General features: G+C 45.3%; 1 protein-coding gene across 1 annotated transcript; it reads right to left on the bottom strand.

Annotated features, from left to right (window-relative positions):
- Positions 1–405: 405 nt before the first annotated feature.
- On the bottom strand, positions 406–26,078 carry cavin1b (caveolae associated protein 1b). The gene is made up of 2 exons (XM_014158728.3): positions 25,118–26,078; positions 406–4,241 (listed from the first exon to the last, which is right to left on the bottom strand). Exons 1-2 carry the CDS (start codon positions 25,640–25,642, stop codon positions 3,243–3,245), a joined length of 1,524 nt encoding a protein of 507 aa, XP_014014203.1. The 5' UTR covers positions 25,643–26,078; the 3' UTR covers positions 406–3,242.
- Between the last annotated feature and the right edge of the window lie 1,452 nt (positions 26,079–27,530).

The raw sequence follows: 27,530 nt of genomic DNA on the forward strand, positions 1-27,530 counted from the left end.
ATGGTGGAAGTTTGATTGACAGATGAAAGGGACCAATCATCATCGAGCTTAGTTGAGTCAGTCCGGGAGCGGAACACTGCTGAACAGTTCAAGGGGAGAAGTAATTTGTAGTTGATCATTAAAGTATTTTGACTTAGTTGTTGCGCTATATTTTGCACTATAACTGAAAAGTGTGTATTTGAGACATTATGGAAAACTTGGTATGGAAGATAGTGAGACTCGTGCACCACATACAATTTTGGTCTCTATGGTTTATATGTTTCCTGAATAATATTCATAATGTTACTTGTACCACATGCAACAACTTAATCAAAAGTAAAATAATTTGTGCTTGCAAGGATACACTACCGCTTGTTTTTCATTTGGGGTCATCATCTCAGTGTTTTCAATGAGGACATACAGCAATTGTGAATCAAATTAGCTTTTATTAAAGTATTAGTGGTTAGGGAATGAGTCATTACATGGTACAGATTTCATATGCATTATTTAACCAACATGAAAAAGAAATGGGGGGGGGGGGTTTAAACATAGACTTTAGTTGTGGGGTCCCCCCAGTTGCATTATTTAACCAACATGAAAAAGAAATGGGGGGGGGGGGTTTAAACATAGACTTTAGTTGTGGGGTCCCCCCAGTTGGTTTAAAATGTCTCTTAAAAGCCGGGAAGGCACTGTTTTTTTAAATCATAGTTGCTGAATGTTATTTAAGCATTGTGTACAAAGTAAGTATAAAATGTAATTCATGGCTGTTTGTTGCTTAATGCAAGTATTTTCACAGAGGGTTTGGAGACAGCGGAAGCAAATTAAAGCTCACTGGTTTTGCAATAAAGGCAGTTGCACTGCTATGGCAGTGATTGACATTATATACACTTACATACACGGAAATGAATGGTAGAAAAAAAAACAGGATTATTCAGGTCTGGGTTTGGAAACTGGGCCGTGTTCATTAGGCACCAAGCGAAAGAAAATGCACTTTTTAGGTAGGGACTACCTTGACTTGTCCAATAAGAAACGTTCATTTCCGTGTTCCGTTTTAAAATGTTTTCTGTTCTATGCCACAATGAACAAGACCCAGGACATCAATGATACTGGAGTACTGTCTCCCCCTTTGTTACAGTTTGGAGGAAAAGTATGTTTCACCTCACCTTCGATCAATTAATCCAACTATTTATCTGTTTAGTTTAAAATGTACGTTTTTAAAATAAAATGGAGAACTTGTCTGTATGAGATCATTAGCAACGGTGATGGTGCATTTATGTGCGGTTGGAATAGTCAGTGACTGTGAGTCTGTGAGCATGCACACATTAGGTCAGGATTACATTGTGTCAATAAAACTAAAAAGGGTTGAATTGGATATTAAAAACATTCTAGGTTCTAAACGCAACAAGAGAATCAAAGCACAGTTGACTTGCATCAGCCAGGTTACAAAATGTTAGGGAAAACAAGTGCTTGGTATCAGCCCATTGGGATTTAAGGGTCTACATCAGTGAAAAGTACTAGTTGATGAGCGGCTTTCGTAAGGAGATGCTGGTGTCAGCGCAGCCGCGTTGTAAATTTCCCTATGTTTAATACCATACATTGCCACTAGGTGGTGAACCTCATCAAAACACTTTTAAAGAGAGTAGACATTAAAAAAGTGTTGGGAAAATGAGTGTGTAAGTGGCTGGTTAGTCTACCGTTAACTCAACACATAAGAAACTTTGATAAAACATTGATAAAACAAATGATTGCTATTGTACAAGGTTTATATAGCACACCAGTGGCAGGATTTACATTTTTCCACCAGGATTGTGAAGAAATCGTATAAAATTGCTCCTTATCTTTGTTGTCACGTACTAACAGAGCTTTTAATGACTTGAGATGTCATCAGAATGTCCTTTCTTATCTAAAACTCAGGCAGTGAATGAATACATGTGTGCGTAGTCTACCTACAGCACGAGTGACATTCCATAAACGTCTCACAACCATTTTGTGTTTCTTGCAGATGTTAGGATCCTTCATTTGAGCGCAGACCCCTGTGTTAGACTCTTTCTTCACAAACAACAAAAAGGTGATGGTATAAGATGCCATCTTTATCAAGAAAATACACCCAAATTACATGAACTGGTCAAATTCACAATATATTCACCATGCCTATAGGAAAAGTGTGTGTGGGGGGGGGGGGGGGGTAATAATATTAAGAATTAAGTAATACTTTCATCGTATCGGGGGCCTAAATTATTTATAAAATATCCAAAAGCACTACATAATCAATCATTATTATGTCAAAAATGGTATGTCACTGTAAACTTTATGTCAACCTTTGGTTATTTGTAGGTTGGTAAACTGATATAAGCATTTATGAATATATTAATGCAGTGCTTCGATATTTTAGAATCACTTATACAATGGGAAAGTGACTGCCCATTTCGCCTTACTTCCTGGATCCAGTCCCATACTGTTTTTTAATGGGCTTCAAGATTATATAATCAAATTCAGGAAAACGTGGTCATTTAAGATATAAAAAAATATATATATTTGTATTTGTGGATTTATTTAATTTAACCCGATACCGTTTATGAAGATTTTCAATTTCATTTTTGTGCTTTTTACGCTTGATGACCTTTCAAGAAACAAATCATTTCAAAACCAAAGTGGCCACACTTTCCCATCATTTAATGGTCTGTGTTATCCTTTTTTCCTTAGACTGTTACTAAAGTGTTACTGAAATATCTAACATACAGATGATAACTAAATTTGCACTTTACTAACTTCCATTCACAGCTTTTGTGAGTGACGTTAGCATTTCAACTTAAACATAATTTTGGAAGTTGATGGGATATTATACTGTTCGCTCCCAAGGGATATGGCCACACCCCTTCAGAGTAATAATTTGTTCACGGCATAGAAACTTTATTCTGTATTCCTTACCACCCCATTCTCTCCCTTTCTTTCCCTTCCAACCCCATGTTGTTGTTTGTTGTCTCATTCTTCTTCCTTTTCTTCTTCTCTTCATGGCCTCTCTAGCACCCAATCCCAAAATCAATCCCTAGCCCCTCCCCCTTAGACACTTTTGCAAAGTGGATTGGACAGGTGCAAGAAATACAGCAGAAGACAACAGGTAGCTATACCGTATTGCTTCTACCTATCCAGTCCTTTTTAGATCTAAGGCGCTCAGGGGGTTTGGTTCTAGTAGGCAGTTTTGGGATTAGGCAATTTGTCTCGTTCACCATCCTCCTCTTCCTCCTCTTCCTCCACTTCCTCACCTAGTCGCTGTCCCTATCCCGCTCCACCAGCACATGCTCCGAGTCCTCGTGCATCTCCTGCAGGGAATGGCTGTCCTCCTCGTCCTCTTCCTCTTCCTCTTCATCCTCCATCCCCTCCTCCTCTCCTCCTCCATTCATCATATCCACGTCCACGTCCAGATCCACACGCCCCTCGTGGCAGTCATCCTCCAGTCCCTGAAAAGGGTTCAGGTCCTGGGATACCTCCACCATCTCCGTCCCCTGGACTTCCACGGGCTCCATGGCCCCCTCGCGGAACTTCTTGACGTGGAAGGTGAAGGGAGGCACCTTGTAGATGGCGGTCTTGTCGCGGGCGTAGACGGTGTGGTCGGGGGTAAAGGATTTCATCACCTTCTGCCGTGACACCTTCATCTTCTCCTTCTGCTCGGGGTTGACACTCATGCGCGTGCCCAGCTTGCCCATCTTCTTCTCGATGTTGTGGCGCGTCTTCTCCAGGTTCTCCTTGGTCTTCTGCTTGGTCTTGTCGAAGTTCTCTTTGGCGTTTTTTTTGGTCTTGTCGAAGTTCTCTTTGGCGTGTTGTTTGGTCTTGTCGAAATTCTCTTTGACGTTTGGCTTCGGGATTTTCTCCACGTTCTCCTTATTGGTTTTCTGCCTGTTAAAGCCCATCTTCTCCTTGGTCAAGGTCATCTTCTCCTTGGTCAAGCCCATCTTTTCCCTGGTCTTGGTCATCTTCTCCTTGGTCAAGCCCATCTTCTCCTTGGAGAAGGCACTTTTGATGTTTTGTACGCGCTGGAGGCTGCTACGCTTGATGCGTTCGGTTCGCGACTCCTCGATGACGTCCTCGGTCTCCAGCTCCTCCTCGTCAGAGGAGAGGTCCAAGTGGGGCTTCTCTTCTCCCTCCTCTCCGTTCTCCTCGGCTCCTTCTTTCAAGTCCAGCACGCTGCCTCTTCCTCCCTCTACCAGCTCTGAGAGCTTCATGGACTTTGACACGGTCAGTTTAGAGGGAATCTTCACCTCATCCTGCAGATAAGAGGAGACATGAAGCTGTTAAAACAGATGATAGACATGCTCTATACGTCAGAGAATATGTTTTTGGACCAATAAATATGTTTTCTTAGACCAATAAATATCCCCCCCCCCCCCCCCCACAAATATCTTATTGACAATAATAGTTCAAAGTCAAATTATTCAGGGCATGGGTATCTGAAGTTACACATTTGTATTGCAAACACTACCCTTTCTTTGACTACATTTATGAAGAACTTTAACTTTGTCCTCAAACATTTCAACTTCAAAGCAACACTAATACTTGTTCAGACTTGGGTCTTGTATTAGTTTCTGATAAGGTACATCTTAAAAAAGTCTGACATGATAATCCCACATGGGAACCCTTGCCCTGGGTTTGTACCGATAAAACAACATTTGTGTGTGCGCATGTGTATGTTTGTGAGTGTGTGTGCGTGTGAAACAGACAAAGTGTGTATCCACGTGTGTGTGCGGAAACCCTGGTGCTTCTGCAGTGGGTGTGATAAAGCCTGAGATCCCAAACACCTCTCCCAACAATACCCCCCCCCCCCCCCCCCTCCCCGTTTCCACATTTCCACTCCACTACAAAACCATTACATTTTCCACTGTCGTGTCTCCCTCTGGCATGAAAAAATAAGTAACCTTCAGCTTCCAAGCTTTGTATTGGATCCCGCCCTTTCCAGAAGCAATCAGGGTACCTTAATTACTCTATTGTTTAACGCCTGTACTCCTGATGCTGGTGAGTCATGTTCCTCACCTCCTTTGCACTGCACACACACACACTTTCTTAACGTACACGCACACATTTTTTTTATTATTACACACACACACTTTTAAATGTTTGGGCACACACACGTGCACACTGAAGGGGTGGAGAGACCTCCAGGCTTTTCCTGTCAGGAACATGGTGATTTCAAGGCCTCTGAGCTACCTGCAGGCTGCCACACGTTCAGAGTCAGACGCCATCTCCTAACCAAGGCTCACTGCGTCACATTACCTGTCTGGAACTGGGGAGCCTAGACACTGAAGACAGCTTTCAACTGAAACGTTTGTGTGTAACCCCCATGTGCAGACCAAATGTTTTGGGGGGGTTTTCCAATGAGGAATGAAGTACACTCTTTAAAACTTCAAGTATGCTCTTTAACAAATGTTTACTTTGTTCACATGTACAAAGGACAGGCTCCACTGGTGTTAATGCCTTATTGACATGAGGATGGATAGAAAGTCATCAATGAATCTAACCTAGGGGCGGCAGGTAGCCTAGTGGTCAGAGCGTTGGGCCTGTAACCGAAAGGTTGCTAGATCGAATCCCAGAGCTGACCAGGTAAAAATCTATTGTTCTGAACAAATAAGAATTTGTTCTTAACTCATTCGCCTAGTAAAATACTGGATGAGGCCATTATTTTCATGATCTAACCCACCAAGATAGCGGCTTCTCAAAAACACCTGATATCTTGACCTGCCTCAACGAGTGTTTCTGAACAGCACAGGCACGTTTCAACTCTTTGTTGTCGTTTCTTCCATTCCCCTTTCCCACCCGCCCCGTCTCATCATCCTGGTACGCCTCTCCCTCTTCCTGTTCCTTCGCATTCCAGGCTCGCAAGCCCCTCGCTCTTTTCCCGTGTGCGTGTGTTCCTGCGTTCTGCCAAACCCGTGTACAATGCTCCGGCTTGTTAATGGAAAAGACATTTTCTTTTTTTTTCCATCACGGCAATCTCACTGAGTCACTCGCTTACACTGCCATATGGCTCCTATGGGTCTCCAGCTAATATTGTGCATTGTCTCCCCCCCCCCCCAACCCCCACCTTTAGGAAAACAGGAACAGTAACAGGCATTAACAAAGGGGCTCGGAGGGGGGGTGGGAGAGTGGGGGGGCGAGAAATACCTTTTGGCTGAGTTAAACGAGGGAGACACCACCGGCTATTTTGATAAGCACAAAGGTGATGATGCTTTTACGGCTGTCTGGAAAACCATGTGCTTGCATCGCTATTGGAAGGCAAAAAAACTGGAGCGTCAAAGCAGGTGGGAGAGGAGAACTCCCTATTGTGTTTCATTGTTCTGTGACTGGGATTATACTTTTGGTCATGCATTGTGTTCTAGTGGTGTCAAGGGTAAACCCAACCTTGACTGATGAACCCTTATTTCCTTAGTAGTACACAGGGGTTTGCGTTCCAAATGGCACCCTATTCCCCATGTAGTGCATTACTTATGACCAGGGCTCATAGGGCTTTGGTCAAAAGTAGTGCACTGTAAAAGGGAATATGGTGCCATTTGGGATTCTGCCAGGAAGAGAGTCTTACATTGATTTATATCACAAGCATAACATGGGTTTTCTTGAAACAATTTCCTAGCCTTGTATGTTATCAAAGTTGTTCTCTTGGTTCTGGCGAAAAGGTCAAGGGGCGTGGTTTAATGAGCAGCAAATAGGGTTGGGCGGTATCCCGATTTTCATACCGTCATACCGTTTCTGTACCATACCGTATGAGTTATTACCGAATGTGCACACTAGGGGGCAAACATTTTATGACCACTTTTTTTTACACACAAAACAATTTAGGCAACAGGGATCTTGATCCAGGAGGGGATTGAATGTCTCTGCTGTAATGTCTCTGCTGTTTGTTTTAAAACAACATAGAAAATCCTACCGTTGGTATTTCAAAATACCCTGGTATACGGTATAAACGGTATATTGCACAAGTCTAGCAGCCAAGTCACTAACCAAACCAATCAGATGTGTTCGTATTTGTCCAACCCCGGGGACAACTTTCATAAAATATAAGGCTAATGTGCTCTTAGCGCAGGCTTTTACAGTCTGTTACAATAGCCTTTTTCATTGCAGGTCTATGTAAGGACTCGACTTACCTTTTCTTATTTCAAATCCCATTTACTCCTACCGTACTGATCAAATCGGCTTGAGATCAACAGGCACGTACGTGCACAGCACAGGAGGTTGGTGGCACCTTAATTGGGGAGAACGGGCTCGTTGCAATGACTGGAGCGGAATAAGTGGAGAGGTAACAAATACATCAAACACAGGGTTTCCAGGTGTTTGATGCCATTCTATTTGCTCCTTTCCGGCCATTATTATGAGCCGTCCTCCCCTCAGCAGCCTCCTGTGATGCACAGGTCTACAAGTTCCACAGCATACCTGCCTAAATCCCTCTCCCCCCACCCACCTTGTGTGAAAGTAACCCTCCGAATACAAATATGATTAAGCTATCGAGTTTTAGATATTGGATGGTAGAAACTAGACATATGTGCCCTTTCTTGACTTTAATCTGCCCCCCTACAGCGAATACCTCTGCCCGGCCCAGCTCGGGAGACCTCCAATCTGTCAGTATGCAACTTCAAAGAACGGAAGTTCAGAGGTCAAGGCACTTATATAAGGCTTCTTGAGGAGCCAAAACGGGGGGTGTAACGGAGGGAAGTGTGTACATGGAAAAAGAGTGGTCTGCGTCCCAAATGGCACCCTATTCCCTACGAAGTGCACTACTTTTGACTGGTCGAAGGTAGTGCACTTTATAGGGAACAGGGTGCCATTAGGGCTCCAACCGGAGTGTGACAGGAAGCCAGGCATTCACCTTGGCGTGACTGATATCCTGACCCTTCCTCATTTAAAAGGACATTGTTCTCTCAGGCCAGCGAGGGGGAGACCGAGAGACAGAAGCCGACGAGGGGGAGACCGATAGACAGAAAGGCAGGAAGGTGGGGGGGGGGGGGGGGTATGTATGCCTGTGTGTGTGAGCATGTGAGCGCGTGCACATCTGTGTGTGTGGAAGTGTCTAAATGTTGCAAAGGAGAACTTGCCCAATACATACAGTAACATTGCCATACTTGATTTGAACTTTGCCCATCAATTACAAATGGCAGGCATTGCAAAACATTCTGTGCCAGGGTTAAATGTGTCCTGTAGTGTTGGGAGTAGTCTATGATTTGTGTTTCATCATCACATGGGCTGCAATCTTTATCTTGTGCTTCTTGGTGTCAGTCAAGGCAGGGTGTGGTGTGTCTGTGCATGTAGGATGGTGGGGGGTGGGGGTAATGTGTGTGTGCATGTAGGATGGTGGGGGGTGGGGGTAATGTGTGTGTGCATGTAGGATGGTGGGGGGTGGGGGGTAATGTGTGTGTGTATGTATCTGCTTATGGTTTTTCAGTGATTTCAGACCTCCCCTTTCAGACCGTTCCATTCTACCACCACAGATACACAGCTACAGTGTACTGTATACACACACTCTTCTGTTGTCCTTAGCAACCACCACAGAGAAACTCCCCCCAAGCCGTTGCTTCGTGTGCTGGGACCACAGTGGTGAATACAGTCTATTTTTCTCTCTCTTTCCTTCTCCTCTCTCTCCTTATTTCTCTCCTCTCTCTCTCTCTCTTCTCTTCGATGTTCTCTCTCTAATTCCTTTCTCTCTCTTTACCTCCATCTTTCTCTCTCTTTACCTCTATCTTTCTCTCTCTCCGTCTCCCTCTAATTCCTTTCTCACTCTCTCCCTCCCTCCCTCCATCTCTCATTCTTTTTTCCCTCTCTTCTTGTCTTTCTCTTTTTCTCTGTCTCTCTCTATTACCATCTCTTTCCTCCCTCCCCTCTCCCTTTCTCCCTCCCTCCCTCCCTCCTTCATTCACTTAGTCTTAGTCATGGAGAGAGTGGTGCAGCTAGCTCCGAGACATGGCCTGTGGAAAAGTCATCTGTCTCAAAGGTGTTTACAGTGCGGTTACACTCACACTCGCTGAGTGCCTCTGCCACCCACTTAGAGTGTGCGTGTGTGTAGGCGCGAGCACACGTGTGTGTGTGTGTGTGTGTGTGTGTGTGTGTGTGTGTGTGTGTGTGTGTGTGTGTGTGTGTGTGTGTGTGTGTGTGTGTGTGTGTGTGTGTGTGTGTGTGTGTGTGTGTTTGTGTGTGTGTGTGTGTGGGCGGTCTATCCACAATAATTCAACACCACACAATGCACTCCAGTGTACATACTGTACTGAACGTTAAACTCATGTGGAACAACATCGAGCGTGAACGTTCAGTCTGGTTTAACCAGGCTACGTCATCTCCTTTTGAGTACAAACATTCTAAACAATAGTATGTAGAAAGACTATTTACAGGATGTAGAAAGGCCTTTGACTATCCACCTATGACTACCAACACTAACACACGCAAAGGCCTCTTTTGTTAAACATGTATCTGCTTTGCTGCAAGCGGCACAAACGGGCAGTGGGGGGCTGGCGAGGCTAGCTAAGTCAAAAACAGGTGACCCATGTTGAACTGCTGCCTGCATGCCTTGTCATTGTGTTGCGGTGGGGGGGTGGGGGCTAGGTGGGTGGGGGGGGTGCTCATATGCTGAGATCAGCTGGCTGCAACCCCGTGCCGTCAGCACAAATAAGTCCCACTCTTTCACTAACAAGCCTACGTGTGTGTCCCCCCTCTCTCTCTCTCTCTCTGTCTCTCTCTCTTTCCCAACCTCCCTCTCTTCCCCCTCTCTCTCTGGCTTTCCAGTATCCGCAACCCTATTCTGCTTTTGGCCTGTTTTTCTGCCTTGTGGAATGATTTGGTGGTGTGATGTGCAAGTTTAATCCATGTGCAAAAATTATGTAGGTGGGTACAATAAAAATTCCTAGACAATTATCCTTCATGTTGTAATTGTAATATTAATGTCCTCATCACCATCACCACTATACTTTACTACATGTATATTCCCGAGTCAATATTCATATCATAAGAAGGAATTCCCCTGGACCACGCCCACAGATTAGGAAAACAAACATTCTTTAACATTGACCCCCATTGTAAAAGAGCCAACAAGTACACTCTCGCTATACAATTTTTTGTTCATCCGGACCTACGGTTCATGTAGGAAATAGAGCCTGCGAGAAGAGCCCTGTGGCTTCAGCCTTTTCGGCGTGGGAAAGTGGGAAATGTGGGGATCCACTACCCAAGTAGACTTCTCATAGCTATGTGTGTGCAAAACATTTAATCACAGGTAAAACATTTAACTTGTTTCGTATAGTCTGTTTGTAACTTCAGTCACTACTAGTAGCTGTATAGTCTGTTTGTATTGTTGGTCTTGGCTAGCTTAATGTTTTAGTTGGTAGCTAGCTAGCACTCACTAGCGCCATTATGAAAAGGTGCATGAGGGAAGCCCTACAATATTACGTTTTTCTAAGCATGGGGAGAATGCTCGGGAGCAAAGATGAAAAGTAATATTTAGACATGCTGTACTTTTCTTAAATGTAGTTTGTAGTTGACTAAAACAAGCAAACAACAAGAAAATCACGTTTGAAAAATGTAAAGTTTTTGCTTTGAGACAATTAGGTAACCAAGGTAACCATGGTTTGTTTTCCCCCAAGGCGGGCGGGGCCGCTACGTTCTATCTAATACCGACAGGGAGTATCTGCCTGTCCTTGAGTCTATGCTTTGTCAATATTTCCACATTCCGACCTCAGCAGGAAAAATAAATTGCACTTTACAAACAGGCATGTGTCAGAGGACCTCGTTTGACCGCGGCAAGGCTCGAGGACCCGGGTGAGGCTCACCATGGAAGCTTTCCTCCAGCCCAGCCCAGCCCAGCCCCAAAACCCAAATCGCAGTAGAACCACTCATCACTGCCATGTGTACAGCTTCTTTACTGTGTGTGTGTGAGAGTGAGTGTGTGTGTGTGTGTGTGTGTCTGCCGGGCTACAGAGGAATTCCTCTCTCACCAACACTCTCTCTCTGTCCTCCTCCTTTTTCAGTTTTCATGGAGCAAAAACAGTTTTACATTCTTCTTTGCATACATCTGAACTTTTATGCATTGCGAAAATGTCGCTCTTTAGCACAGAAGCAGAAAGAAACCAAATATCCCTTTTAGGAATAATTTCATGCCCTTCAATTTAAGTCTCTTTGAGCCCTGGTCAAAAGTAGTGCACTATGTAGGGATTAGGGTGCCATTTGGGACGCAACCTTAAATGAAAGAAATGTCCTGCCTTGAAATAGAAATCCTTCACTGGACTAACGTTTGAATGAATTGCACTACTTTCCAAAGCAAACCACTGACTGAAGATCGTATTAGGCCTAGTCTGGGATGCTGATCTAAAGTCAGTTGTGTGTTCCCCCTCTAATGGTTAAGATTACAATTGGGAGAGGGGAGGCTGATCGTGGATCTGTGCCTAAGGGGCGTGTGTGTGTGGGAAAGCATGCGATGGGCAAACAGTGACAGAGCCTCTGGGGGAGAATGGCAGCTCCTTTTTTCCATTCTGATTTTCCCCTGGCCCTTTGAGAGAGAGAGAGAGAGAAAATAGACACAGTGAGAAAAAGAGAGAAATATAGAGAGAGAAAGAAAATAGAGAGACAGAGAAAGAGAAAAAAACTAGAGAAAGAATGAAAGAAAGAGAGAAAATACAGAATGAAAGAAAGAGCAAGAGAAAATAAAGAAAGAAAGAAAAAAATGTGGAAAGAGAAAGAGTAATACAGTAGGGGAGAAAGAGCGAGCGAGGAAGAGAGAGAGAGAGAGAGAGAGAACGTCGGAGTCACAGAGGGAGAGGAGAGAAGAGATTGCTATATAAAGTTATGGCATGCCGGAGGTCCCTCGGGGGGAACGGAGCGCGATGAATCACAAGCTCTGTTGTTGAGACATCTCTCCTCCTCTGCCCTGTGATCACGAACTGGCCACGCAACACCTTCTCTGACTCCCCTGTTATTCCTGTTGGGGATGAGTACACTCTGACTCCCCTATGTTATTCCTATTGGGGATGAGTACACTCTGACTTCCCTATGTTATTCCTATTGGGATGAGTACACTCTGACTCCCCTATGTTATTCCTATTGGGGATGAGTACATTCTGACTCCCCTATGTTATTCCTATTGGGGATGAGTACACTCTGACTCCCCTATGTTATTCCTATTGGGGATGAGTACACTCTGAATCCCCTATGTTATTCCTATTGGGGATGAGTACACTCTGACTCCCCTATGTTATTCCTATTGGGATGAGTACACTCTGACTCCCCTATGTTATTCCTATTGGGGATGAGTACACTCTGACTCCCCTATGTTATTCCTATTGGGGATGAGTACACTCTGACTCCCCTATGTTATTCCTATTGGGGATGAGTACACTCTGACTCCCCTATGTTATTCCTATTGGGGATGAGTACACTCTGACTTCCCTATGTTATTCCTATTGGGGATGAGTACACTCTGACTTCCCTATGTTATTCCTATTGGGGATGAGTACACTCTGACTCCCCTATGTTATTCCTATTGGGGATGAGTACACTCTGACTTCCCTATGTTATTCCTATTGGGGATGAGTACACTCTGACTTCCCTATGTTATTCCTATTGGGGATGAGTACACTCTGACTCCCCTATGTTATTCCTATTGGGGATGAGTACACTCTGACTCCCCTATGTTATTCCTATTGGGGATGAGTACCCTCTGACTTCCCTATGTTATTCCTATTGGGGATGAGTACACTCTGACTCCCCTATGTTATTCCTATTGGGAATGAGTACACTCTGACTCCCCTATGTTATTCCTATTGGGGATGAGTACACTCTGACTCCCCTATGTTATTCCTATTGGGGATGAGTACACTCTGACTTCCCTATGTTATTCCTATTGGGGATGAGTACACTCTGACTCCCCTATGCTGTTCCTATTGGGGATGAGTACACTCTGACTCCCCTATGTTATTCCTATTGGGGATGAGTACACTCTGACTCCCCTATGTTATTCCTATTGGGATGAGTACACTCTGACTCCCCTATGTTATTCCTATTGGGGATGAGTACCATCTGACTCCCCTATGTTATTCCTATTGGGGATGAGTACACTCTGACTCCCCTATGTTATTCCTATTGGGATGAGTACACTCTGACTCCCCTATGTTATTCCTATTGGGGATGAGTACCATCTGACTCCCCTATGTTATTCCTATTGGGGATGAGTACACTCTGACTCCCCTATGCTGTTCCTATTGGGGATGAGTACACTCTGACTCCCTTATGTTATTCCTATTGGGGATGAGTACACTCTGACTCCCCTATGCTGTTCCCTTTGGGATGAGTGCCCTTTGACTCCCCTATGCTGTTCCCATTGGGATGAGTACACTCTGACTCCCCTATGCTATTCCTATTGGGGATGAGTACACTCTGACTCCCCTATGCTGTTCCTATTGGGGATGATTACACTCTGACTCCCCTATGCTGTTCCCTTTGGGATGAGTGCACTTTGACTCCCCTATGCTGTTCCCATTGGGATGAGTACACTCTGACTCCCCTATGCTATTCCTATTGGGGATGAGTACACTCTGACTCCCCTATGCTGTTCCTATTGGGGATGATTACACTCTGACTCCCCTATGCTGTTCCCTTTGGGATGAGTGCACTCTGACTCCCCTATGCTGTTCCCATTGGGATGAGTGCACGTTGACTCCCCTATGCTGTTCCCTTTGGGATGAGTGCACTCTGACTCCCCTATGCTGTTCCCATTGGGATGAGTGCACTCTGACTCCCCTATGCTGTTCCCTTTGGGATGAGTGCACTTTGACTCCCCTATGCTGTTCCCATTGGGATGAGTGCACTTTGACTCCACAACGTTGTTCCTATAGGGATGAGTACACTGACTTCCATGTGTTGTTGCTATTGGGACTCCCTGAGCTGTTTTTGGAACACTTTTCCACCCCTTCTCGAACGGTTTCTGAGGGTGGAGCAGGGGAGAGGAAGATGGTTATTCAGCGTTTCATTCAGTAGAAACACTATGTCACATCATAAGGAAAGCTGCGTAACTCAGTGAACATATGCTACAAAGGACATGAAGCATTGCTTTTCAATGAGGAACGTCGGGAATCTGGTTTTCTCGCTGAACACAAAGAGAAGTTCCCTTTAGGGACAAGTACACTCTCGCTATATAGTTCCTTTATGAGCTACAGTAAGCCCATGCCTGGCTAACACCAGCTGACCCCTGACTCCTGAAAGATAAGCAGCACACCCTTACGGACTCCCCTATTTTTTTCCCCTCGGAAAAGGTCTTCCCTGACTAACTAGTGTCAGCTGTTCCCCTATGGTATTGTAAGGTGATTTAGTTATAGTTAGTGCATTAGGCCTATACTGTGGTAGTATAATGCTAAGCCATTACATTTCCAGTAATAGCTTGCTGTTTTCCAGAAACAGTCTTAAAGATTTCTCAGTGAGTCAGACCGATGATTCCTTTTCACAAACGCCCTAAATAACAAAATGAACTAATCTGATCACATGATTTCATATTTGATGTTCTGTTTACAGGAATTTGCTTATTAGATATGATATCGCATATAGGCTTGTCTTTGTGCTTGTTCGAGATGTAAGGCTGTAAATATGCATTTTCAAAACACTTCAGGGCTAGTCAATGTTACAGTTTAATAATTTCGCAGATGAAGACCAACAGTAAGTCCATTCAACCAAACAAAGTGAAACAAATAAACCATACAACTGGAGTGTCACAAGTACAACTTTTGTCATAAAGAACTGACTGTGCTTAAAACAACAACATGATGTTGAGTTTATACCTCAGAGCCATGCTAGGTTAAGTTTGTGAGATGGCTAGCAGTGCCAAAGTATTCCTGATACAGTAGAGAGAACGCAGGGGTCGTCCTTGCTTCCGGATAAGCTAAACACCTTCTTCGTCTGCTATGAGGATAACATAGTGCCACCGGCTCGGCCTGCTACCAAGGACTGTGGGCTCTCCTTCTCTGTGGCCGACGTGAGTAAGACATTTAAGCGCGTTAACCCTCGCAAAGCTGCCGGCCCAGACGACATTCCTAGCCGTGTCCTCAGAGCATGCACAGACCAGCTGGCTGGAGTGTTTACGGACATACTCTGCTGTCCCCACAAGCTTCAAGATGTCCAGCATTATTCCTGTACCCAAGAATTCAAAGGTAACTGAACTAAATGACTATCGCCCCATGAGCACTCACTTCTGTCATCATGATGTGCTTTGAGAGACTAGTCAAGGATCATATCACCTCTGCCTTACCTGACACCCTAGACCCACTTCAATTTGCTTACCGCCCCAACAGATCCACAGGCGATGCAATCGCCATCGCACTGCACACTGCCCTATCCCATCTGGACAAGAGGAATACCTATGTAAGTATGCTGTTCATTGACTATAGCTCAGCATTCAACACTATAGTACCCTCCAAGCTCATCATTAAGGTCGAGGCCTTGGTTCTAAACCCCACCCTGTGCAACTGGGTCCTGGACTTCCTAATGGGCCGCCCCCAAGTGGTGAATGTAGGAAACAACACCTCCACTTCGCTGATCCTCAACACCGGGGCCCCACAAGGATACGTGCTCTGCCCCGTCCTGTACTCCCTGTTCACCCATAACTGCGTGGCCATGCACGCCTCCAACTCAATCACCAAGTTTACAGATGACACAACAGTAGTAGGCCTGATTACCAACAATGATGAGACAGCCTACAGGGAGGAGGTGAGGGCCCTGGGAGTGTGGTGCCAGGAAAATAACCTCTCACCCAACATCAACAAAACTAAGGAGCTGATCGTAGACTTCAGGAAACAGCAGATGGAGCACGCCTCTATCCACATTGATGGGACCGCAGTGGATAAGGTGGAAAGCTTCAAGTTACTCAGGGCACATAATTGACAAACTGAAATGGTCCACCCACACAGACAGCGTGCTGTAGAAGGCACAACAGCGCCTCTTCAACCTCAGGAGGCTGAAGAAATTTGGCTTGGCACCTCAAACCCTCACAAAATATTACAGATGCGCAATTGAGAGCATCCTGTCGGGCTGTATCACCGCCTGGTCCAGCAACTGCACCGCCCACAACCGCAGGGCTCTCCAGATGGTGGTGCGGTCTGCCGAACGCATCACTGGGGAAAGCTATTTGCCCTCCAGGACACCTACAGCACCTTATGTCACAGGAAGGCCAAAAAGATCACCAAGGACAACAACCACCGGAGCCACTGCCTGTTCACCCCGCTATCATCTAGAGGGTGTCAGTACAGGTGCATCAAAGCTGGGACCGAGAGACTGAAAAACAGCTTCTATCTCAAGGCCATCAGACTGTTAAATAGCCATCACTAGCAAATTAGTGGCTGCTGCCCTATATACATAGACTTGAAATCATAGGTCACTTTAATAATGTTTACACATTTTGCATTACTCATCTCATATGTATATACTGTATTCTATTCTATTCTACCGTATTTTAGTATATGTCGCTCTGACATTGCTCGTCCAAATATTTATATATTCTTAATTCCATTCCTTTACTTTAGATTGTGTGTATTGTTAGATATTACTTCTTAGATATTACTGCACTGTTGGAGCTAGAAACACAATAATTTCGTTACACCTGCAATGTCATCTTCTAAACACGTGTATGTGACAAATACAATTTGATTTAAGTTGATTTATGCTTTGTCTGAGTGCAGACTCAACCCACTGGGCAAAAACAAGTTGAGTCAACGTTGTTTCCACGTCATTTCAACCCCCAAAATCAATATGACGACGTTGAATCAACATGGAAAACTGATTGGGTTTGCAAGAAGTCCTCAAGTTAAGGGCATTTTGTCTTTTTTTCACCCATTTTTGGTTGATTTCACGTTGAATTCACATCAGTTGAAAACTCAACCAAATGTAAGTCAAAACTAGACATTGAACTGACGTCTGTGCCCAGTGGAAAGTTGTGTGGCGACGAACAATGTTAAAGGAAGTGCCCCCTTCTTCTTTGGATACACACACAGTCCTCATTCACTTGTGTTTGACAGTGCTGTCAAACAGCCCTCTCGTTTTACCTTTTTTAGTGTTGCACACCATTCAAATGGCTCGCATACAGCCGGATTTAATGTTATTACCATTACAAGCCCATAATGTTTCCCATTTGAATTCAAGATTGAAATCAGTGATTCACAACACAATGATGAAAATGTACATGTTAGAAGCTGCCTTGAGAATAACTCTCATACTCAAACCTTTGTCTTTGACAGGGCAAATCCATTTGTTCACCTCTCTCCGGTCTACAGTGCCATATAAGGCAAGGTATCAGGAATGCTTTGGTTCTCTTAACTCACTTACTAGCCAAAATGTAGAACATTCAACCTTCATTTTTGCGCGTTTCTTTCTTTCGGGGGACTTTGGCGGGTAGGGTAGCGGCCTTATCCTCTCCGGTATGACATCATACGTTCGGGCAGAGAGCTTGTCAACGGACGGAATTGCAGGAAAACAGAAGACACATCTAGACAGCTGGCGTAGCGGCGGCTCCGGCTCGAGTAGCCGCTCGCGGGGCCCACGGGAACTGGAGGTGGAGGGGTCGGTGGGGGGAGGGGGGGGGGGGGGGGGGCCGCAATCTAAAATAGCGACTATCACATACTTGTTTGATTGTGAGAAGGAAGAGGCCTTTATGGGATCAGGTTCCTGTTTACGTTGGCTTGGATTTGAGTCTTGGTCTAAGTCTTTGTCCTGCGAAACTCTATCTCTTGTGGCTTTCGGCCCGCCATGGCGTCATGGTGTGGTTGTTGTTTAAAGGGATAGTTCACCTCCCCCCCAAAAGAAGTTGCCAGGTAAACAAAACGAAAGCATGGATCGCTGTCTTACATTGTCCATAGACTGGGTTATGAATTGTCAATGTCATTTTGTAATTTGGGTGAACTATCCCTTGTGTCAGTTGAAAGTCGTGGCTAATTATTGCTTGTTAATTCACTGTACCAATTAAGTGCCAGCTGACTGAAGGACGGCTTCCTTTCTGGGCAAGAGGCTTTGTTGAGGGCCTTCTTTTTCCCAGTTTGCATCTCCCTCTCCATCCCCCCTCTTGGAAGACCCATAACAGATCAACGGTAATGCCGGTCATTTGACACGTATCAATACATTTATTGTTAAGTCGATAATAGCTCGATGTCCTGCTTACGGGAATTTGCTTATTAGATATCGCAAATAGGCTCGTCTTTATGCATGTTCAAGGCTGTAAATATGCCCCGAGCCATGGCAGTCTCAGGGCTATACATGGCTATGGTAGCAACCGTGCCTCTTTATAGGGTTACCCGAGATACCGACAGGTCTGTGTCAAGTACTCTGAGCACTTTTCACCATACACCCTTCAATGCCACTGCAAGATACAGCTTGCAATTGTGAGAAGCCAGGTTTTTTTTCCTACATACTTTGTCTGGGGCTCCGATCAAACACATGTACATTCATGCCACACACACACACACACACACACACACAACACACACACACACACACACACACACACACACACACACACACACACACACACACACACACACACACACACACACACACACACACACACACACACACACACACACACACACACACACACACACACACGGAGTCATGAATCTCTTCATGAACAGAAAACCATTGTTATTGGAAAGAGTAACAAGGGGGGTGCCATGGCAACGGTGGTGACTGTCATCCCATTGGGACTCACCATAAGTCAAGCGTACAGAACAGTACATAAACCGGCCTGGACAGAAAGAATGGAGTCGGTAGCAAAGGCTGGTTACAGTTCGCAATGGATTGTGTCTACAAAAGTCCATGCAAGTTCTTGAGTGCATACGTAGGCCACCGTATTTGATACGGTATTGTATTTATACTACTTGTCCTCTATCTTTGAAAATAGTCTTGCTTGGCCAAACTCATGGGCCTATGCCACCCTTGTGTTGTGTTGTTAGACACAGTGGGTGTGGGAGGAGACTACACTACGGAAAGTCAAATGCCTCGGAGGTGAATGGAATGGAACACCTCATAGTATTCCAATGAATGTAACAGCAATGACTGGGAATAATTCATTACAGGTATCTGTGTTTACTCATTACAGTGGATGGTCTGTGTGTGTGTGTTTTTGGTTTTACTATCCTTGTGGGGACGAGAAGTCCTCACAAGGATAGTAAAACAAGGACAATTCAGACAAGTGGGGACATTGCCGGTCCCTGAAAAGAAAAAGGCTATTTTAGGCTAAGAGGTTTAGGGTTAGGGTTACAATTAGGGTTGGCGTTAGGGGTTAAGGTTAGGGTAAATAGGATTTTGAATGGGAATCAATTGTTTGGTGTTCACAAGGATTGTGTGTGTGTGTGTGTGTGTGTGTGTGTGTGTGTGTGTGTGTGTGTGTGTGTGTGTGTGTGTGTGTGTGTGTGTGTGTGTGTGTGTGTGTGTGTGTGTGTATAAGCCTACATTCTGGGCTCTGTAGTGTAGAAGAAAGTCCCTGAGATGCCTCTCTAACTCAAAACATTTGCTGATCGCCAAGTGTGACATTTCATATTCATCTTCATTAAAAACACCAACCACAACGGATTCTGTTTTCTATACCACTTCTCTTAGAGCCCCCAACACACACACACACACACACACACACACACACACCACACACACACACACACACACACACACACACACACACATCCATGTATGCTATCAATGTTTCTGCTACTTTGGGTGCATGAATACTGGATACAGTAAAATTGCTTTTTTGAGCATTCCATTTGTAGACTATTTGGAGGTGTGTATGTGAAAACAGAAAAGAGAACAGCATACTTTATCATCCCTTGGGGAAATGTGGTTTGTAACATACACGGAAAGCTAGGTGGGGTTGGTAGTGGTGTGGAGGGGTGGGGTGGGAGTTAGGGTGGAGGGGGAGTAGGAGAGATGGAGGTGGGTTTGGAGTTAAGGTGGAGGGAGGACTGGAGGGGGGTAGGAGGGAGGGGTGATAGTTAGTGGTGTAGGGGGAGTAGGAGAGAGGAAGGTGGGATGGGAGTCAGGGTGGAGTGATGGTAGTGGAGGTGAGAGAGCAGAGCAGAGCTGGGGAGCTGGAGATGCCGATGGTATGAATCAGCTGTCTAAATATGTCCTGCTCTGGATCAAAACACACACCCGCATCACGCACTCCTTACACAAAGAAGATGGACTCTCTCTCTCTCTCTCTCTCTCTCTCTCTCTCTCTCTCTCTCTCTCTCTCTCTCTCTCTCTCTCTCTCTCTCTCTCTCTCTCTCACCAGAGGAGGCTGGTGGGAGGTGCTATAGGAGGACAGGCTCATTGTAATGGCTGGATCAGGAATTTAAGGAAAGGAGTAAAACACGTTGTTTCCTTGTGTTTGATGTGTTTGGTACCAGTCCATTGATTCCATTCCAGCCAATACAATGAGCCCATCCTCCTACAGCTCCTCCCACCAGCCTTCTCTGACACACACACACATATTTCATGTTAGAAGGCCCATAGCAAGACTAGCTTTTCGCTTACCATTTGATCCGTTTCAAATTAAACAAATGATTTATGGTACTGGTTGAGAAATAATCCAATCATCAAATTAGACCCAAAAAAGTAACCTATAAGAATGTAGTATTCCTCTCTGCATTGCAACAGTCTCATCTGTGGTGGATTAAATGTTCCTGTGTTGCCCGTATTTACCTCTATTTATCCCCCTATCATACTACTCTCTCTCTCTTCCCTATTTATCTCCCTATCACACTCCCCTCTCTCTCTTTCTCTCTCTCTTTCTGTCTCCCTCTCTAACCCCCTTCCCCCTCCCCTCTCACTCCCTCCCTCTCACTCCCTCCCTCTCACACTCCCTCCCTCACTCCCTCCCTCCTCACTCACTCACTCACTCACTCACTCACTCACTCACTCACTCACTCACTCACTCACCCTCCCTCCCTCCCTCCCTCCCTCCCCTCTCATGGAGTTGTCACATTCCAGTGACATTTCACTGAAGTGTAGCCCCATTCCGAGCGGCTCTCTGAGGGGAACACAGCAACACACACATTCAGTCAGCTGTCCAAGCCCAGCCCGACACATCAGACAGATTAAACAAGGACTTACAGTAAATGTACATAAATGACATGCGCGCATGCACACACATATACACACAGGGCAGCTGTTCCTGCTAATAGAGCGTTGGGAGCCGTCAATATCGCTGAGGCGCTGACCGAGCTTACACAGATTAGTGGAGCAGGTCGAGAGCTTCAAGTTCCTTGGTGTCCACATCACCAACAAACTAACATGGTCCAAGCACACCATGACAGTCGTGAAGAGGACACGACAAAACCTATTCCCCCTCAGGAGACTGAAAAGATTTGGCATGGGTCCTGAGATCCTCAAAAGGTTCTACAGCTGCACCATCAAGAGCATCCTGACTGGTTGCATCACTGCCTGGTATGGCAACTGCTCGGCCTCCAACCGCAAGGCACTACAGAGGGTAGTGCGTACGGCCCCGTACATCACTGGGGCCAAGCTTCCTGCCATCCAGGACTTCTATACCAGGCGGTGTCAGAGGAAGGCCCTAAAAATTGTCAAAGATTCCAGCCACCCTAGTCATAGACTGTTCTCTCCGCTATCGCAAGTGGTACCGGAGCGCCAAGTCTTGGTCCAAGAGGCTTCTAAACAGCTGCTACCCCCAAGCCATAAGACTCCTGAACATCTAATCAAATGGCCACCCAGACTATTTGCATTGTCCCCCCCCCCCCCCCCCCATTTTACACCGCTGCTACTGTCTGTTGTTATCATCTACGCATAGTCACTTTAATAACTCTACCTACATGTACATATTACTAACCGGTGCCCCCGCACATTGACTCTGTACTAGTACCCCCCTGTATATAGTCTCGCTATTGTTATTTTACTACTGCTCTTTAATTACTTTTGACTTTTATTTCTTATTCTTATTTGTTTTTTTGTTTTAAAACTGTACTGTTGGTTAGGGGCTCGTAAGTAAGCATTTCACTGTTGTATTCGGCGCATGTGACTAATACAATTTTATTTGATTTGATTGGGGTCCACTCACTCCCCCTACTTACTTTAGATGAACCTAGTTTAGCCTAATTTAGCATACCAATGGCTTCTCATATTAGCTTAGCCTAGTGTTAGCTTCTCCGGTTCAACCACAGAAAATAGAGGGCTTTAGCTGGGCCGGGAGTCGTGACTACACTTGTGGTAGCCTGGGGGCCTCCGGAGGGAGTGGGCTGGTGGGGGCGCTGACTCCAGGGTTAACAGGCACTTGCAAAGGGAAGATAAATACCAGTGCTCCTGCCGACTACAAAGCCACCCCAGCTGTGCCCTCAACTTTCTACCTTCCCTTCAGGATGAGTTACTGCATGTTTTCACTACAGTATCAGAGGAGGGCCGCGGCTCGGTAGGGTTTCCTAAGGGCTTGGATGAGAGTTAGGTTCTCTCCTCTGAAAAAAAATAGATTATATCAGGAATGACTGATTTTACGTTTTTAGCTTGACATCATAATTGGAGTTAGTTCTTAGATCGAGGCGAGAAAAGAACATTGGAAAGATGCACAGAAACCCCAAAGCCCATTTTTATCCATTAACAGGAAACTTGTTTCTGATAGGTACCAGTATCTTGTTGACTCCTGGGCTGCGTTCCAAATGGCACCCTATTCGCTATAGGGCCCTGGTTAAGAGTACTGCACTATATAGGGAACAGGTTGCCATTTGGGACGCAAGCCTTAGTGTTGTGTAAGAAAAGGCCTCCCCACGCTATATTCTATGTCCCCGGCTTGACCTCCACATCACTGATACGCACAGTACCACTCACTGGCTGGAACGAATGAACAAAGCCCAAAGAACCACACCCTGAGTATCAATCACCGGGAAGGGTTGAAAACCCCCTCATACTTCACCTAGTGGACTCTCCCTCATAGTGAAAGTGTACACATCTTGCCATCGGAACCACCTAACACTATTTGGCAGGGTGAGATAGGAAGGCATCACCAACAGTATCCTTCCTTCCAAATAGCCTTAAAAATGGAATGCTCCAAAAAGCTATTATCTGTGTACTGTATCCAGTATTCATGCACCCAAAGTAGCAAAAACATTGATAGCATTCATGGATGTTTGTTTGTGTGTGTGTGTGGGGGGGGGGGACCTTGATGGCTCTAAGAGAAGTAGCACCAAACAGAATATGTTGTGGTTGGTGTTTTTAATGAAGATGAATATGATGACATGTCAGACTTGGCTGTGATGTTTTGAGTTAGATAGGGATCTCAAGGAGTCTCTTCTACACCACAGAGCCCAGAATGTATTCTTACACACAAATACAAACACATACACACAAACAAACCGGGGCAGCAGGTAGGCTAGTGGTTTGAACGTTGGGAGTGTAACTGAAAGGTTGCTGGATCAAATCCCCAAGCGGACAAGGTAAAAATCTGTCGTTCTGCCCCTGAACAAGGCAGTTAACCCACTGTTCCTAGGCCGTCATTGTAAGTAAGAATTTGTTCTTAACTGACTTAGTGTAATAAATGTTACATTGAAAAGAAAATATGTTTCATGTTAGAAGGCTCATAGCAAGACTAGCTTTACGCCTGCCATTTGATCCGTTTCTAATTAAACAAATGACTTATGGTACTGGTTGAGAAATAATCCAATCATCAAATTAGACCCAAAAAAGTAATCCTATGAGTCAACCTATAAGAATGTAGTATTCCTCTCTGCAGTGCAACAGTCTCATCTGTGGTAGATTAAATGTTCCTGTGTTGCCAGTGTATCTCTCGACATAATAGAGGAGAAAGAGTTTTGTGTGCTCTTGTGTATCATATGTAGGGTATGCCTGCCTCATTTCGGTATGATTTGATTTGAATAATTTTTTGGTTGTTAAAATAAGACTTGTACAAATGGGAGAGTGGACGGCTCTGTGTGTCTGTGGGCGAGCGTGCACACAGACAAAAACATTTTCTCATAGACGGGCAAAGGGGGGGAAGGGAACAGAGCAAGAAAGAGAAGGGAGAGGGAGGGAGAGAGAGAGACAGAGAGAGAGAGAGAGAGAGAGACAGAGAGAGAGAGAGAGAGAGAGAGAGAGAGAGAGAGAGAGAGAGAGAGGGAGGGGGGGGGTCTGCCCAAGCTGTACTCGAGTCAGTCAGGAGGATGGAAACTCTGAATGTTCTCACACTGCTGTGCAAAGCTGCAAGCCATTACACATTATACCGTGGCCCGGGCTAAAAAAAGACTGCGCGGCGCTCCCGAGCTCGCTGCGAAACTACAAAGTGTCTTTTCAAATGAAACATCTGGAAGTCGAGTGTGCTTGTGGTATTTTCCATCTTTGTTTAAATGAAATAAAAAAAGGATGGCTTATAGATTCCTTATGACCAAAGAAGTGAGCTGTACGTTTTAACTCTGTAGGGTGCCACATAGGATCAAAGGCAAGAGATTTCTCAGTAGTGGACATTAGTAAGGATGACCCTACTTCTTCCATAGGGTGTGGCACATGGTATGATATAATCCTAGATCACCCAAGGTATACCAAAACAATGAAACATATATTACATAGAAATATGACATAGTGGAACATAGGAATAAATGTACGTGGCACTGGTTAAACTTCTTTTTGAAGTTCAAGTTCAAATCTAGATTTTTTTTCCCTACTTGATGGATTGCTTTCATGGGGCAATTGTGTCCTACAAACATAGTGATGTGTGATGTGAAATATACTTATCTATGAGTGGCATGTTTGACTTTGGTGTACATCCATATTAAAGAACAAGCTGTCATTTGGGCACTTGCCAATGATGCCTTGAGGTGAGCCACACCCCAAACTCCTCTCCCTCGTCAGTACACACTCAGCCGGGTAATATGCAAACTATCATCTGCAAAAAAGACCTGTCAATTGAGCATTAACCTTTCACGAAGTTCCACTTGTTTGTCTGTTTGCCAACCAACCCAAGGTACTACCCTCATGATAGTCCCCAACCCTCACCCATCCCAGTGTCAAGCGGGCGTGCCGTGCCCAATTCCCCCCTCAACCAACTCACACGCCACCCCACACACCTCCCCTCCATCGACACACATATCCACACACACACACACCCTTACCCCACCACCCACACACCTCCATCCCGTCCCCACTCCACACCCAAACACATTCACCCAACGCTCACCTGGTAGATCATGACTTTGAAGTTGCGCCTCTTCAGCAGCTCGTTCTCGTTGCTCTCCAGCCTCTTGATCTGACCCCCTTGCTTCTCCAGGTTGGCACGCACTGTCTTCACATTGACGCTCACCTTGCGCACCTTCTCCAGCATCTTGTTGACTGAGTTGGACGTGGTGCTGTGGCTCTTGGACAGTTTGGTTAGCTCGCCCTGGATTCCCGTCACTGACCGCTCCATGTCCTGCTGCCGAGCCTCCAGGCCACTCTGTGTCTGTTGGATCTGGTCCACCGCCCCAATGATCTTGTCCAACAGAGCCAGGACCATAACGCCGTTCACCTGGGCGCCCACTTTATCCTCTTCCTTTTCCTCCTGGTCGCCCTCGGACACGGCGAGCGCCACCAACGAACGTTCCTTGGCGGCAACAAAGTCTTCTTCATCCGACGGTGGCAGGTTGACTTCGTCGTCGGAGATCTCGGTGAGGGTCTGCTGCTGCTCCTGCAGCTCCAAGTGCAGGCTGGATGTTTCCACTTCCATGACTTTCTGGATTGTTTTCTGAATGAAAACCTGAAAATAAGTCAAAGGACTGTGTATTCAAAAGAATTAGACGCCGGAAAGAGATGCTTTCTCAATTGTTTTTTACTTCACTCGAACTCCTTGGATGTCAGTTCAGTATTTGCTGCTTTCTGTCCCCTGACTCACACACTTCTCTGTCTGCTCTGCCCTTCTGTGGTCCCGTACACTTCTCTCCTGTCTTTCTCTCAAACTCTCAAACTCTTTCTCTCAAACACACAAGCAGGCTTTCTCTCTCTTCCCTATGTTGCTAATCCTTGGACAAAGTCCAGTCTACAGGGAAGAAGTCTGCTTTGGAAGTAACCGTAGGAGCGCTGGGATGTGAATGACACTCTTCCCGGAGAAACCCTTCCAGTCAAAGCAGAGCCAGCAGCTTTTTTCCTCTCCGGACCCCTTTTTCCTGGGACTCTCCCTTTTCCCCTCCTCTCCTTTCCCGTCCCTGGCCCCTCCTCTCTGTCCGTGAGACTCCACCTCAGCCGTGTGGGGAAACCCAGCCCCCACCTCCCCCAGACCCAGACGGCCCATCCCTCTGGGCCCCATCCCTCTGGGCCCCATCCCGCTCTCTCCAGCATGGTTGGAATAATTAGAGTGGAGTTGTAGACTGGCTGTCACATGCAAGCTCAGGCACAGCAACAGGAGGAACGTGAGGTAGGAGTATTCATAATAGACTACCGTTCAAAAGTTTGGGGTCATATTGAAATGTCCTTGTTTTTCAAAGAAAAGCACCTTTTTGTCCATTAAAATAACATCAAATTGATCAGAAGTACAGTGTAGACATTGTTAATGTTGTAAATTACTACAGTAGCTGGAAATGGCTGATTTATAATGGAATATCTACATAGGCGTACTGAGGCCCATTATCAGCAACCATCACTCCTCTGTTCCAATGGCACGTTGTGTTAGCTAATCCAACTTTATCATTTTAAAAGGCTAATTGATCATTAGAAAACCCTTTTGCAATTATGTTAGCACAGCTGGAAAATGTTGTTCTGTTTAAAGAAGCAATACAACTGGCATTCTTTAGACTAGTTGAGTACCTGGAGCATCAGCATTTGTGGGTTCGATAACAGGCTCAAAATGGCCAGAAACAAAGAACTTTATATATAATATCAAATATCACAAAAATGTAAAACAAGATTCTCTGGTCTGATGAAACCAAGATTGAACTCTTTGGCCTGAATGCCAAGCGCCACTTCTGGAGGAAACCAGGCACCATCCCTATGGTGAAGCATGGTGGTGGCAGTATCATGTTGTGGGGATGTTTTTCAGCGGCAGGTACTGGGAGACTAGTCAGGATCGAGGGAAAGATGAACGGAACAAAATATAGAAATATACTTGATGAAAACCTGCTCCAGAGTGCTCAGGACCTCAGACTGGGGTGAAGGTTCACCTTCCAACAGGACCACAAACCTAGGCACACAGCCAAGACAATGTGGGAGTGGCTTCAGGACAAGTCTCTGAATGCCCTTGAGTGGCCCAGCCAGAGGCCGGACTTGAACCCGATCTAACATCTCTGGAGAGACCTGAAAATATCTGTGCAGCGATGCTCCCTATCCAACCTGACACAGCTTGAGAGGTTCTGCAGAGAAGAATGGGAGAAGCTCCCCAAATACAGGTGTGCCAAGCTTGTAGCATCATTCCCAAGAAGACACGAGGCTGTACTTGCTGCGAAATGTGCTTCAACAGAGTACTGAGTAAATGGTCTGAATGCTTATGTAAATGTGATATTTCAGTTTTTAATTTTTTATCAATTTGCTAACATTTCTAAAAACCTGTTTTTTTCTTTGTCATGATGGGGTATTGTGTGTAGATGGATTAGGAAATAATACAATTTAATCAATTTTAGAATAAG

The sequence above is a fragment of the Salmo salar genome, chromosome 19 (genome assembly GCF_965601325.2).
Source record: "Salmo salar chromosome 19, fSalSal1, whole genome shotgun sequence".
In the NCBI taxonomy this organism is placed as follows: Eukaryota; Metazoa; Chordata; class Actinopteri; order Salmoniformes; family Salmonidae; genus Salmo; species Salmo salar.